Source organism: Osmia lignaria, chromosome 14 (genome assembly GCF_051020975.1).
Source record: "Osmia lignaria lignaria isolate PbOS001 chromosome 14, iyOsmLign1, whole genome shotgun sequence".
Classification (NCBI taxonomy): Eukaryota; Metazoa; Arthropoda; class Insecta; order Hymenoptera; family Megachilidae; genus Osmia; species Osmia lignaria.
The window spans coordinates 2,113,260-2,127,789 of NC_135045.1; the positions used below are offsets into that span (position 1 = coordinate 2,113,260).

Genomic DNA, 14,530 nt, shown 5'->3' on the forward strand with positions numbered 1-14,530 from the left:
ATAATACACATTTTTAATTATAGTATGCAAATGTCGTTGCTACACCATGTCCACATTAATGTTTTTAAACTATTTCTTGCTACTTCAGTCTCATTTTGTGAAGAACAATTTGTTTTGGTTATATACTTATAACCAAAGCGTAACATCTCATCGCATTCATCTATATCGCCCAGTAATTCTTTAGAAAATCCAAGAATTTCCATTATATCTTTCTCAGTAACAATCATTTTTATAGATTTTGTTTCAATTAATTTTTGCAAAATATTTATATATAATATAAACGTGGAAATCTTAATATCTTTTGATAAATGAGATTTTAAGTTCAATACAATATTTAAGAGCATCATTTTAAACTGATTACTATTTGCTTTTATATTTAATATAGTACTTAAAAGTTTGTTTATTATTTCCATTATGAGTTCAAAGTGTCGAGCTTCTTGTTTGCACAAATTCGTCGTAATTCCTAATAACCATGGAAGTAATCCATGACCTTCTATAAGAAGTATAGAAGCCTTAGTAATTTTCAGTGTAACATTAATAATCTCCAAGATAAGTATCTGAAATGAAAAGACACAAGATTAATGAGATTACGAAAGAGTAATTATTAATTTTTTTAACTTCTTTACTTACCTTCGTATCTGAATCTGACAAGTTACAAACATAAAAATCTAAAAGCATTTTAAATAGATTACACTTGAAAGCGACATCCAATTCGCTTTCGGTTCTCATACCATCGCGAATATTTTCGAGAATCCAACATCTATGCGATTTATGTTTTACATCAGAGCTATGAAAAAGTTGTAATAATTCAGGTATTGTATTTACATTTAACGCTGGTTTAGCCAACAAAAATGTTTGTAGCGTCTGATAAAGGGGATGTAACGGTTTTGTGGCAACTAAAGATGTTCTTGCCAAAAATGTTGAAACTATAGAATTTAAGCGCACGTTACTTAATTCTGACTGAAGTGATACAATACCATAACGCAATGCATCTATCAGACGCATCCATAATAATTTTGCTTTTGAGCTTTAAACAAAAAAAGATATAATTAAATATAAATTGTGCAGTATAAAAATGTATACATATAATTATCTTTATAAAATACCTAGAAGCTTCCAGATGATTATAATATCTAGCAATAATGGTATAAGCTAACATACGAACATCAGAATGTACACTACTACAAGCAGCAAATGTTAATGCCAAAGCTCCACATTGTGCAAATCGTTGACATGATACAACATTATTTTCCGATAACAAGAAATGTAATAATGGTAAATAGAATGTAGGATCATACGTATTGTTTGCTTCGTACAATTCGCTATTCTGTAAAAAAAATGAAACATTATTTAGTATTGTTAAGTATGACTTAAAATATTTTAATTATTTTTAGAAATTCACCTTTAATGCTCTGTTTACAGGATAATTTTTGATAGTATTGTTTACTTTATCTTCTTCAAATAAATTTAAAACTTGAGTTATAGATGGTTGTCTCCATAAATTCATGTGCGGTTCACCTTTAACACTATAATGTACTGCTGCCACACTTCCCCAAACATATGGCCGATATTCATAAATATTAATATCATTGGCTTCATAATGTTGTAAGATCTGAAGCAAATTTGTATATTAATATTTTCTCAGAACATAATATATTTATCTATCTCTATTATTCATGTTCTTACAAATAAAATATATTGATCAGCTTCGCTTAAAGTAGCATTATATGCTGCCAAATAAACAGGTATATGCGTTAATGTCATAATCTTTTTATGTTTTTGTATAAGAATCCACAATAGCTCTGTTAATTCTCCTGAAAATATAATAAATTAACGAATATCTTTAAATATTTTTCATACATTTACTACAGCATACATACTTTTTATATCTGATGACTCCAACATAATATTAATAAATGCAGAATGGGAGGTTGCCATTTCAAATAAAGTTCTGGCATATTCATCGTCACTATTGTTTCTATATGCTACGTTGCATAAAGTAGATAAAGTTTTTAATAATGGAACATGCTGTCCATTATCCTTTAATCCTTTAAGACTCAACTTCAGAGAAAATCTTGTAAATTGTGACCATGAATTATTAGTACTTAATTCCTCGAATATAAAATCTTTCTTTTTGTTTGTTAGATATTTAACTGCATCGTTTAATAATTCACAAAGAATATAAATCTTCTTCACGTTTTTAGAGTCCCGTTTTAAAGTTAAACTAATTATGTGAAGAAGAACTTGTGTCCAACTCATTATAAATTGTTCATCATCTATTTCTGATGCAGCACATTTGTCATACATGCTTTGAAGAATTTTTAGGTAATGTATGGATACTGTATCCAATTTATCACCAATTTGTAAAATACTCTTACATGTTTTGTTACATGCTGTAAAGTCAAATGCATGTGTTATCAAATAAGAAATTGCAGCGACATTTTCTTCTATCCAAATTTTAGTATTTTTCGGATTGCATAAATAAGATAGAATTTCAGTTTCATAATATTGTTTCAAATTTTCTAAAAAATTATGATTCCATTCGAAATTTAAGTTGCTTCCAATTATTGGAAACACAATGCTTCCTTTTTTTATATTTTCAGATTTCATCATATATCTCGTAAAGATGGGCATAAATTTCGTATTTTTACATGTTAAAAATGAAATTAATTTTACAGTTGTATCAGTCATTTTCGTTGACAGTAATGCTGTAAACATATCTAAAAACATCATATAAGTTAGATAATCATAAAAAAAGTATAATAGAATATATAATATATTATTATAAACTTACTTGCATCAATATCGACTATATTGAATGGAAATTTTGACAAATATTTATATAATGATATTTCCCACATTTCAAGATTATTAACCAGATGTGATTTTAAGAACAATAGGTGTAAATATAAATGTTTCACAAATTCTGCATCTAGATCAAAGAGTGCAGAACGTTCAGATTGCATTTCATTACTATTAATAATTTCCAAAAGTTCTGGAACTATATATCCATATAATGATAAATTTTTTTCATCATTTGCGATAAACATTGCACTTTCTAAATTTATTAATTTCTTCAATAAATGTACAACATTTTGCGGTGTCAACTGCAACGACACCAACACAGTAGTAATCGTTTTAACATTATTTATCTTGTCACGTTTTTTACGTTTGTCTATCATTTTACAAAGTAGCATAATTAATTTATTTTTGAAATGTAAAAACAAGTTCCTTGCATCATATTCTTTACATAAACGAATCACCGCTTTACTAACATCAGCAATTATAAGAGTTATCATACTTTTGATTGAATCTTTACTTTTGTGATGAAATGGTGAAAAATAGTGCAAAATAATAGGATGAGTGAAAATAAATGTTGCACATTTTTCCACGAGTTTAAAATCAGTTAGATTATCTTTTGCAACGTATAATAATGATATTAAAAGTATTTTACAATTGTCCGTTTGAATTTTTGTTAAACTACCTCGTTTAGTAAATTGTACTAGATAGAATAATATCATTTTGAATAAATGCGTGATATCGTACCCTGATAACGAATGATGAATTGTTATCTCTTCATCATTATACTGAAAAGTAACTGTACTTTTACCACCACCAAATATTTCATTTATCTGTAATTTATCATTGCTCAATAATACTGAATTTAATTTACACGTTAAATTCATTGAAGGAAAAACTTCTTTAATATAGATAGGGTCATTGCCCTCTAACCAGCTTAGTAAATACTCCTTTACGGGTAATTCAATATCTTTTACGAAATATATTAAACATTGTGGCGCAACTTGATAATGCATTGTATGTATTAAAACATACGATAAATAGGATATAATAGTAGGATGTAAATCTTTCCTCCTTTTATGTAACATGCAACATAAAAGAGGGGATATCGATGTAAATCGTTGCATACGCAAAACGATATTATCCAAGCTTTCATAAATATTATCCTTATTTTCCAATTCTATAAATAAAAGAGAATATAACTTCAAATGACATAATACAAGGTATGTATATTTAATAAGTCCATTAACTTTTACCTCTAACTATATCTTCTATTCGACCACCATAAATTGCTCCTTCATCAATACTTTCTTCTATTTTGATTATTTCATTCGCGTATTTTTCAATATTTGAAGCAGCTTTCTTTATATTATGAATAAACCATTTTGTAGCTTCCTTTTTATCACTTAAATTTGTAAAGCCTTTAACCCAAATATCTAAATGATCATTACATCCTTCAAACATTCCAGTAGTATTTAATAAAGTTTTGATTGTTGCTTCAGCAGATGATGAAACTAAAGATGCTTTTTCGTTCAGAAGAGGTATTAAAAATGACAATGTATCCTTAAAGATTTTCTAAACAGAAATTGTATATAATCATTAATATTTTATAATCAAATAAACCATTTGTATAAATTAACACTTATTTTAAATATTATTTTATATACCTGTTGAGGCAAAAATTCATTAGGGGTCAAAATAACTAAAAATTGTATAGCCTTTACTTTTATAATATTGAATTCATTAATATCAATACCATTTAATTCATTTAATATATTTAAAAATGTAACAGATTCTATATCAGCTAATGTATCCAACAATTTTGGACAAACTTCATTGTATACATGTAATAAGTTTAAAACAGCTGTCAAATGTTCATGCTTGTTTGTTTTTGGAACGTGTTCTTTGTCTGTATTCTCAGATTCAACCGAGTCTGATACTGAGACAGAAATCCACACCTTTAATGTCATGTTTAAAATTGGTACATGCTGCAATATCAAATTTTAATATTAATTTGATAGCTAAATGTTACAGTACAGTTACTTAATATTACTGTACTTAAACATCATTATCATGCACTAATACTTACTTTTATTATAGATTCTATTATGCAATTTTTAAAAGTACAAAAATAACTATCATTATAAAATGCTTTTGTAATTAACAAATATTGTTTAATTTGATTAAATATGATTAAAAGTGTAAGTATTGCCTCGTGTCTGATTGTTATATTAGAATGTGTTAAAGATGGAATAATTGCATGTTTTAATACAACTCCATGGAGAGTTAAAGACATTATTACATTAGCCAATTGTAATACATTTAACTCAGATGAACATATTTTTACACAAGCTTCCATATCCAGTGAATTAATTATCTGTAATAACAATTAATTTATATATTCTTTGCTGAAAAGAATAAGCTAAAAATGTAAAAAAATGTGATAACAATTGTTATGTAATTACCTTTCTTATAAACTGCATTACTGCAATCCATTTTACTGAAACCCTGGGTTCAAGGTATGGTTCTAAAATACTAAACTGGAATTTAATTAAATCTGGACATGCCGCCATTATTTTAACTACTAAATCTGATGGTTTTTCATATTCCCATGGTCGATCTAGGCTTTGGATTACTGTATTTACTAAATTATTATGTTTAACATGTGAAGTACCGAGCATACGATCGTGAAAAATAATTCCATATTTATGTGATGTTAATAATATGATTAAGAAATCATGTACAATCTCAGTAACAACCTAAATTAAAATGTTTCAGACTTAATAAATATCTCCAAAGAACAATCTACACTATATTATATTAGTTTGCAATATCCATAATAAATACCTCTTTTTCTGCAAGATATTGTGGATGTGAAGTGAAGTCTTGATTTTTATTTTTTGGCCAATTACTTGGACCTTTCCAATTGTACAAACACACAATATTTTGAACAACCGATGTTGAAAATATATGCAATTTCATAGTTTTGGTAACATTTGAATTTTTAAGAATATAATTTTTAAGAGTAGTTATAACTAAATTAACAATATCCTTAGAATCATATATAAGATCAGGAAATATGCTAGAAAGTAAACCACGTTTTTCTAAAAGAGCTTTGATAATCTGCACATTTCCTTCTATCAAAAAGGCAATTATAAAGTGAATAAAACAGTTTCTTATGTTTTGCTTATCACTGGGCTTTGTGTGCTGCACAAGAGATTTAATAACTTCAGGTGGTATAGACAGATGAACAAGTAATTCACATGGAAGATTACCACCTAATGAAACTACAGCAGCAAGCAATTGTAAAATTACTTTTCTGTGTTTAGCATTACTTTGTACAGATAACATAGAATGTATCAATGATAAATGTGAATTAATTAAATGGCGGCACGCTTCTTGTGCACTAGGCTGATGTTGTGGATACTGTGCTAAAATTCTGAATAGAAACAGAAATCAATGTAAAATCAGTAATAACAATTCACTATTCAAGTATGAATATATGATACATACTTTATTAGTAATATCCTTATGGTAGAAAATACTGTTACAACATTACCAATATTCTTTCTATCTGTAGTATCTATTATTCTTAATACTTCAAGAATATTACCACCTGCATTTAAATATTCTGCAGCCAAATCTCTCTCTTCATTTTCCTTGTAAATTTTTATAAACATTTTTAGCATTTCTACATTATTAATGGTACTCAAACTTTTTCTTAACAATTTCCCACTTAAATATTCAGTTTGTTCATTTGTGTTTTCTTTATTTTCCACAGTTTTTTCATTTTTATTATTACATTCTGAATGTGGAGTATTATATTTAAAAATAATTCTGTTATTGAACATTTCCTATATAATAGTAAAATGTTTATATTACCTGTTGTTGATTTCAAATGCTTGGTTCTTTTGCTTCCTTGAGATTCTATGAATGTTTCCTTATCAAATTCTGTAGTATATCCATTGTCATTTGAACCATTTACTAATGGATTTAAATTATCTTTTGTTTTGTGTTTCTTTCTTACCTCATTTTCATCACTAGACCAATTCCTTTTAAGTTTTTTTTTATCAATTGCTTTGACATGTTCATTAATGTCAATATCACCTATATAATTAATTATTTACATTAATGCCTTTTGTTAATTATATAAAAAAATGTATTTTAGATATAACATATTTAAGCACATTCTTAATACAAAGGGTTCAAGATACACAATGAATTTTAAAAATACAATAAAATTTATGTTAATTATATTATACACATATTAATTTTAACACAGAGAATTCAAAAATTACCTTTTATATCTTTCTCCTTCTTATTTTTCTTAACAGCGCTATGATTTTGTGATTTTTCATTTTTTGAACTGATTCTCATTTTTTTATAATAATTTATGCACTGTATGGAACTAGAAATTATACACTCCAATATATATTTCGTTTTCAAATTAACAAAAAGGTTAAAGTTTCAGAAAATTCATTTTCTTTCTTGTATGGTTCACATAACCTAAATCAATCAATAAAGAACACGTGCTCTTTCAAAAATTTTTAAAACCTAATGGTTGGTAAACTGGTAGGAACTCCGTTTCAGCGCCATCTATTAAGAAACGGCAGAAACTACTCGACAATTTACCGACCGGCTTTCCGAAAATATGATAATTAATCGGTAAGTAGTCGAATAGTTTCAGCTGGTTTTGTATAGATGGCACATTAATCGCACCCGACTGCCTTTTATGGGCAATTTTTTAATTTTGTTTTAATATACTTATACATCCAAATTTATTTAAGTACGAATCAAAAAAAGTAGGGAACTCGATGAATAGACTGTAGTGAAATAGAAGTAATTTATTGAAAGAATAAAAAGTTATATTTACATATATTTTCTTATATAAAAAACAATTATAAATATAATATATATTTCTGTAGTTATATTTCACATATAATTATGCACAATTATATTATGGTCTTGACTTTATGTATAGGCAATATGAAACTGATTTCTTGAATATCGAGAATATGTTAATTTTTTCTAATAAATTTCAATATACCAATAATAATATTATGGAATGTCCATTACAGCATATCAGAACTGGTTACTTGGAAACTCCTTTTAATAGAGACGCGTGGATATTGTTGCCGCCATTCTTGTATTATAAAATCGTTAATACCTTCGCAAAAACTAAGATCAATCATTTCCAATCTTGGACAAAATAACAAAAACCCGTAACATATTTCAGGTGTAAGAGAACGAGCTCCTAATAGGTCCAATTGCTGGAGTCGTTGACATAGTAAAAGTGGTTCTAAATCACGATCGGTTAATCCTCTAAGAGCTGCTAAAAATACTTTTTCCAAGTACCGACATGAAAACAATAATGCTCGTAAGGAATCACCGGGAGCACCCATTCCACCACTGTATTCAAATATAATTATTGTCATTTCTTATTCATATATACATAAACAATTTTAAACAATAATTTTTTTGTAGACAACATACCACCATCCAAAATCCACTTCTCGAAGATTAGTGCAATGAGAAAGAGCTTTAACTCCATGTGGAGTTAAAGTTTGTGCTTTCCAGAAATCTACACTTTCCAAATATGGGCAAGAATTTCCTAATTCAATCGCAATTTCATCTATATTTAAACGATCATGCATTCCTGCTAAATTTAAATGTCTCATTTGGGTGTTTTTCTTTAAAATAGAACACAGTGTAGAAGTTTCAACAGATGTCCTATAAAGTTCTAAGCGCTCCAGCAACTTCAAATTTTCAAGATTTGAAAATCCTTCATTTGTTACGCCCATACAATTCCGTAAACACAACTCTAAATAATACATAACACTTAAAATAGGCACTTTATAAATTTTTATAAGGTACATTACAATAATCTCATTTACCTTTTAAGTTTTTACAGACTTTTGAAATTTCAAAGATAACTTCATCATTTACGAACTGACAACAATTTAATCTCAAGTGTGTCAAAAGAGTTCCAGATGTGTGAAGGAAATCTGTAAAATCTTTATACTTAATCATATTATAATTTCCACACCATGAAAGATCTAGCCGTTGCAAATAGTGACACCTAAGTGCTAAACAATTTAATGCAGATGTATCTAAACAGTGCCAATAAGGTTTCAAATTGAGACTTGTATACAATAAAGCATCTCTTGCAATATTATTAAAGTGTCTATTTACTCTGCATAAACGACATAATGATTTTAAGTCCAAATTTTTTAATATTTTTAGTACTGTTTCATCCTGTAAAAATATGTAAAAAGTAAAACATTATTGTTAGCTTTAAAATCAGATTTATAGAGTACACAAGATTAAAATATGATATTTTACTGGAAGTGTTGAAAAACTACCACACGGCTGATTGTCTGAATCATTTAAAGGTAACAAAAACCTTTCCTTAGTAGAGTTACTTTGTTCATTTAATGTGTTTGATATTGAATGATTGATGTCTTTAATAAGTTTAGGAAAATCTTCTTGTAAGAACTGTTGCAAACTATTAAAGGCTTCTTCTATTGGAGGAACAGATTGATAATGCTGTCCTATTTTAGATATTAATTTACCCTTGGAAATATTATCTATAATTTTGCTGAAATAAACAGTATTCATTTTACTTATTAAACTGTTTGAACACTAATATAAAATATTAATTTACCTTTTTAAAAGTCTACAATGTTTAGGAAGAATTTTTTTAATAACTGCTAAATCCTGATTTGCTTTTAAATAATCTGGTGTTAGATTATAAATGTCATCATTACTTTGTTTAAGATAGCCCAATTCTTGTGAGAGATCATTTAAATTTTGATGATATAAGTTGTTAGGTACAATTAATTCTGATGTTCCAATAAGTAACACAGCATCTAATTCAGTGTAATAGTCTAATAAATTGTGATTAAATTCCAGTCTTATCATTTTTGTTTTAAAATTACATGATTGCAAATATGGAGAAAATATTCTTGGCTTGTGTGGTACAACTTGAGGAAATCCACTCCATAATTGAAACCATTTGCCTTCTGAATTTTGAGCCCAAATTCCAACTACACTTCCAGGATTGTAAGTTTCATATACCGATATTCTAATTGGATATACCTCCTGGTAATATTCTAGATCTTTATAATATAAAGAGAAACATTTTAATTTGGTTGTATATGTTATAAAATAAACACATGAAATATTAATAAAAGGTATTGACATTTGACATTAAATAATATGTACCTATGTAATCTTGACTTACAACATCCACATTATTCTGTGGCATATAGTCTGTTAATCTTGAAGGTGCTTTGTCCCACCATTGTCCATATGTTCTCTGCAATAATAATAAATAACTTTTGAATTGTGAAAATCTCAAACATTGATCAAAATTTACAAATATTAACAGTTTTAAAGTTATTAAAAGCTTTATATTGAATTTTTATTTTATATTTAATTACCATTTGATTTTATTGTTTTTTCTTTTTAATTTAAAAAAAGATTAGCATACCATAACAAAAGCTTGCGGAAAATCTCCATAGTCTGGAAATTTGCTAGGATTCCCAGCAATATTGTAAGCTGTATATGAAATACTGATATTACTTCCATACTGGGAACTAAAATCGCACACATCTTTCACAAATTGTTCTACAAATGTTACAGTTTCTTCTTTTTCATCAATTCTTTTTCCACTTATCGGTACTACTTCTATTTTTATCTCGTCATGAGATATCATGTCATTTAAATACAATTAAACAAAGAATTTTAACCTCAAGTAGTGATAGGTTAATGAATTTATTGAATTTTGTTACTTTTATAATTGCATGTATAATATTCTTAAAAAATCACCTAAAATATTAAATGTTTAAACAATCAGTTCATAAAAAAAAGTAGATCTTTGTATTTTTTCTTTTAGTACTAAAAACGTATGATACTTGACATAGCTTCAATTATATATGAACAGACAAAGTGTGAAATGAAGGCAATACATATACATTTACATACATATATACATGCGTACATATTTCCTAAATAATATATGTATACATTATGTAGTTCATCACTCCCCTTTTTATAAAAAAGTTAATTCATTCGGGGTTGATTGGCACTAAATATTTAGAATAGTAATAACTTTGTTTAGGTTATATTTAAAAAAAAAAAGAAGTACTACTAAATACTAAACATTGGTACAGATTTAAAAATATTTACATATTATTACTTTCAATAATTATAATAAAAATAAACATATGATAAGAATGTTTATTCCTTTTAGAATATGTTATGGTATACCAGGTAATTAACCACATAACATTTATAAAATAAGAAATTTAATAATATCATTATTTACTTTTCATTAAATGTCAATTTAAAAACACTTCATAAATGTTATACAAACTTTTATTTATATCAGATTCAAGCTAATATGTACTTCTTATATTGGTAAAATTAGCTCAATACTTAAATTAATAAAAGTATTAAATATTTTTATTAAAATTTTATTTAAGAGTTATTGTAACTAACAATAAAGTATTAATTATTTTTTATTAGGGATTCTATCAATTCTTGTCTCTTTTTAAATCTATTTAAAACAGCCTTTTCTCTTTCTTCTTTAAGCTTTCTCCTAGGTATATGTTGTAATGCTATATTCCAATCATTTGTATATTTTAAGTCTAACAATATACTAAGCATATGATTGAGAGGAAGGGTTTTTGTAGATCCTATACCCCACTGTAACTTTTCAGCTAAAGGTAATCTAACCATTTTAATACCTTCTCTTCTAGCTTTTTGAGCTGAACATGGTTGAGTGTTGACCTAAAATCGTAAACATATATATTTTATTTTATGTTTTTTAAAAATAGATGATACAGAATTATTTTTTGACTGCTTATTATCATTAGAATACGGTAATTAAATTATGCTAATTATACAATGACATAGAGGAAATAGTGATTACCTTATCTACCAATGCACCAATTATGTACACAGAATTAGGATCATAGTGTGTCATAATCTGATTAGAATCTGGTGTAAGATATACTAATCTGGATTTATCAAATATTTCTAAATAAGATTTTGAAGTGATATTTAGTGGAAAATCTGTGTCATATATTGTTGGTATCGTTATATGCAATTTTTGCATAGTTAGGCTTTGTCTATTGACATTACAAAAATAAAGGTTACAAGGATCATCGTGTACTCGATTCATTGAGAATGTAAGTAATAATTGTTTTGCACAAAGTTGCCTTTCAGATGGTGACATGTATTGATCATATGAAAAATCAAGCACTATTGGTGGTGAATGCAACATAGCGCTCATTAATCTACCATTATAAAAATGGTTGATTGCTTGATCACGTATACGATAACATAATGTACTGTGACTTAGTCTATATGTATTAGGATCTATCTCCTCTCTTTTTTTCTCTATTTGTTTCTTTTTTATTTCCCTTCTCTTAATATCATTAGCTTCTTTCATTTCTGTTTTCCAACGATATTCCAGATATGTCCTGTAATATAACAAACATTACATTAACACAAAAGAAATTTGTTAAACAATGTGGTGGCACAAAATTAATTTAAAATACAACCTTCTTTGTCCCCTAAAGTCTGTGTCAAGCAAGAGTAACCAGTCATAGGGTTTTATGACATCAGGTATTCTGAATAATCGAGAACGATAATCTTCCACTTCTAATTTACATTTGTTATACTTTGCTGCAAAATTTGGATCTTTTAGCTTTTCATTTAATTGTTGTTCATACATTTGTTCATATTCTTGGAGAATCTTTTGAGATTTACTAGTACAATAGGCTCGTGCTAGTAATGCATGGTTTTGTGCAGAAAATTGAAATTTATAATTTAATGGATAAACAACACCATTACAATATAATTTTGCTGTAGCAGTAACGTAACACTGAAAAACTCTATTATACATTTTAAAAATCATAATAATAATTTCAAAACGATACAACGTTCACTTTACTGGTCTACTTGCGGACTCGCGGGCGCGGATATTTATATACTGCGTTTGCTAGCAGAAACTTAAATGTATGTATATATTTACATACAGTACATTTAATATTATTATTTTTTATACACGAAAATTCATTTCTCATTGAACGAGCTTTTATTTTTGTTGCGCACGCTGGCTTAAATCAGTTAAACAGAATCCATAAACAGCGTCAATACGCAAAGGCTTTTTCACACATTTGTTATCATGATCTGTTGGCTAGGTAACAAATTTCAGTAACGGTAACAAATGTGTACGTAGCTTAAGGTACAACAACAGATATCTGTGAAAGTAAAGTTTATATTCTAACATGGTTTTATTGGGTGAAACTTTTCCAAATTTTGTGGCCGAGACGCAAATTGGTCAAATTAATTTTCATGATTGGTTAAGTGACTCGTAAGGAAATATATTTTTTAATGCATATATCCTGTAATTTAATTTATCATATTTTTTTAATGATCATATACCTAATTATATTTCTACACAAATCATTTTTTACAAACTTTGATTAATCAGTATTAATTAAAAATTGTTATTTACGCAGGTACATGTTATTCTGTGTGAAAATTATTTGTTTACACATATATATGTTTAGATGTGTATATATATTAGGTCATCCCATAAGTTCGTACCGTTTTTTGAACGGTTACACATGTAGAAGTCTGCATGAACTTATGGGATGACCTAATATATATACATAAAGATACAAAGTAATTTTTATAAAATAAATTTATATATTTTATAGATGGGGAATACTGTTTTCTCATCCAAATGATTTTACGCCAGTATGCACGACGGAATTAGCTAGAGTAGTCAAATTAATACCGGAATTTGAACAACTAGGAGTAAAAGTTATTGCATTATCATGTAATTCAGTCGATTCTCATCGCAAATGGATAGAAGTATGTTTTTAAATTAAAAAGATGCTTGTCGTAAAGACAGACTGATTAAATTCATAAAACATAATAATTTATTGTTTAGGATATAAAAGCTTTTGCTCAAGTAACTGATAAAGAATTTCCATATCCGATAATAGAAGATGAAACACGAAAACTCGCAACCCTATTAGGAATGTTAGATCCTGCAGAAGTTGATAGCAAGGGTATACCTTTGACTGCAAGAGCGGTATTTATTATTGATCCTGCTAAAAAAATGCGACTATCAATTTTATACCCTGCAACCACTGGAAGAAGTTTTGAGTACTTTCTTTTTCGTATATTTAATTGTAAAATTTTCATTTTCATTAATATATGTTTTCTAATAATTCTTTTTAACATAGTGAAATTCTACGTGTGATTAAATCGCTGCAGTTGACGGAAAAGCATAAAGTAGCAACTCCCGTTGATTGGAAGGTTTGTATTTACAAATTTAATTATAAATTAAAATACTGTTATACGTATATTAAAAGAATATTTGTTGCAATTTTAGAACGGAGACCATGTCATGATTCAACCTACTGTTTCCGATGACGAAGCTAAAAAACTGTACGATAATATTGAAATTCTAACTTTACCATCAGGAAAAAATTACTTGCGTATGGTTCCTCAGCCGGCCATATAATTCTCCAAAAAATAAATACGTTAAAAATAAACAAAATGTATATTTATAAAAATTAAAGTATACATTCAATAATGTATTTTTTCCAAAATCATAGCATTTTCATATTCTTTCAAATACAATTACAAATAAGTGTATTTCGAAATACGCATTAAAATATATTTCTTAGATTTGTCATGCTTTTTG

The 14,530-nt window shown here is 27.3% G+C and overlaps 4 protein-coding genes across 6 annotated transcripts; 1 reads left to right on the top strand and 3 right to left on the bottom strand.

Moving 5' to 3' along the window:
• Positions 1–5: 5 nt before the first annotated feature.
• LOC117607201 (nucleolar pre-ribosomal-associated protein 1) lies at positions 6–7,354 on the bottom strand. The gene is made up of 15 exons (XM_034330595.2): positions 7,098–7,354; positions 6,682–6,906; positions 6,313–6,604; positions 5,647–6,238; positions 5,265–5,558; positions 4,889–5,176; positions 4,467–4,787; positions 4,056–4,374; positions 2,795–3,979; positions 1,881–2,720; positions 1,687–1,814; positions 1,403–1,612; positions 1,107–1,327; positions 631–1,027; positions 6–557 (listed from the first exon to the last, which is right to left on the bottom strand). The coding sequence occupies exons 1-15, from the start codon at positions 7,174–7,176 to the stop codon at positions 18–20; spliced, it is 5,931 nt and encodes a 1,976-aa protein (XP_034186486.2). The 5' UTR covers positions 7,177–7,354; the 3' UTR covers positions 6–17.
• A 351-nt stretch (positions 7,355–7,705) lies between these two features.
• Positions 7,706–10,927, bottom strand: Fbxl4 (F box and leucine-rich-repeat gene 4). 3 transcript variants are annotated; one of them, XM_034330621.2, is made up of 8 exons: positions 10,786–10,927; positions 10,292–10,629; positions 10,024–10,117; positions 9,464–9,917; positions 9,142–9,397; positions 8,694–9,054; positions 8,293–8,620; positions 7,706–8,208 (listed from the first exon to the last, which is right to left on the bottom strand). In XM_034330621.2, exons 2-8 carry the CDS (start codon positions 10,514–10,516, stop codon positions 7,872–7,874), a joined length of 2,055 nt encoding a protein of 684 aa, XP_034186512.1. In that variant the 5' UTR covers positions 10,517–10,629; positions 10,786–10,927; the 3' UTR covers positions 7,706–7,871. The 3 variants fall into 3 exon arrangements, with proteins under 3 accessions (XP_034186512.1, XP_034186513.1, XP_076548222.1); XM_034330622.2 differs by having other exon boundaries at positions 9,464–9,668; positions 9,738–9,917; positions 10,292–10,913; XM_076692107.1 differs by having other exon boundaries at positions 10,292–10,912.
• Positions 10,928–11,236: 309 nt separating this feature from the next.
• rswl (tRNA methyltransferase roswell) lies at positions 11,237–13,006 on the bottom strand. Its single transcript, XM_034330641.2, has 3 exons — positions 12,369–13,006; positions 11,735–12,287; positions 11,237–11,592 (listed from the first exon to the last, which is right to left on the bottom strand). The coding sequence occupies exons 1-3, from the start codon at positions 12,722–12,724 to the stop codon at positions 11,311–11,313; spliced, it is 1,191 nt and encodes a 396-aa protein (XP_034186532.2). The 5' UTR covers positions 12,725–13,006; the 3' UTR covers positions 11,237–11,310.
• A 37-nt stretch (positions 13,007–13,043) lies between these two features.
• On the top strand, positions 13,044–14,487 carry Prx6a (Peroxiredoxin 6a). Its single transcript, XM_034330652.2, has 5 exons — positions 13,044–13,183; positions 13,533–13,689; positions 13,769–13,986; positions 14,067–14,139; positions 14,216–14,487. The coding sequence occupies exons 1-5, from the start codon at positions 13,098–13,100 to the stop codon at positions 14,345–14,347; spliced, it is 666 nt and encodes a 221-aa protein (XP_034186543.1). The 5' UTR covers positions 13,044–13,097; the 3' UTR covers positions 14,348–14,487.
• Positions 14,488–14,530: the final 43 nt, after the last annotated feature.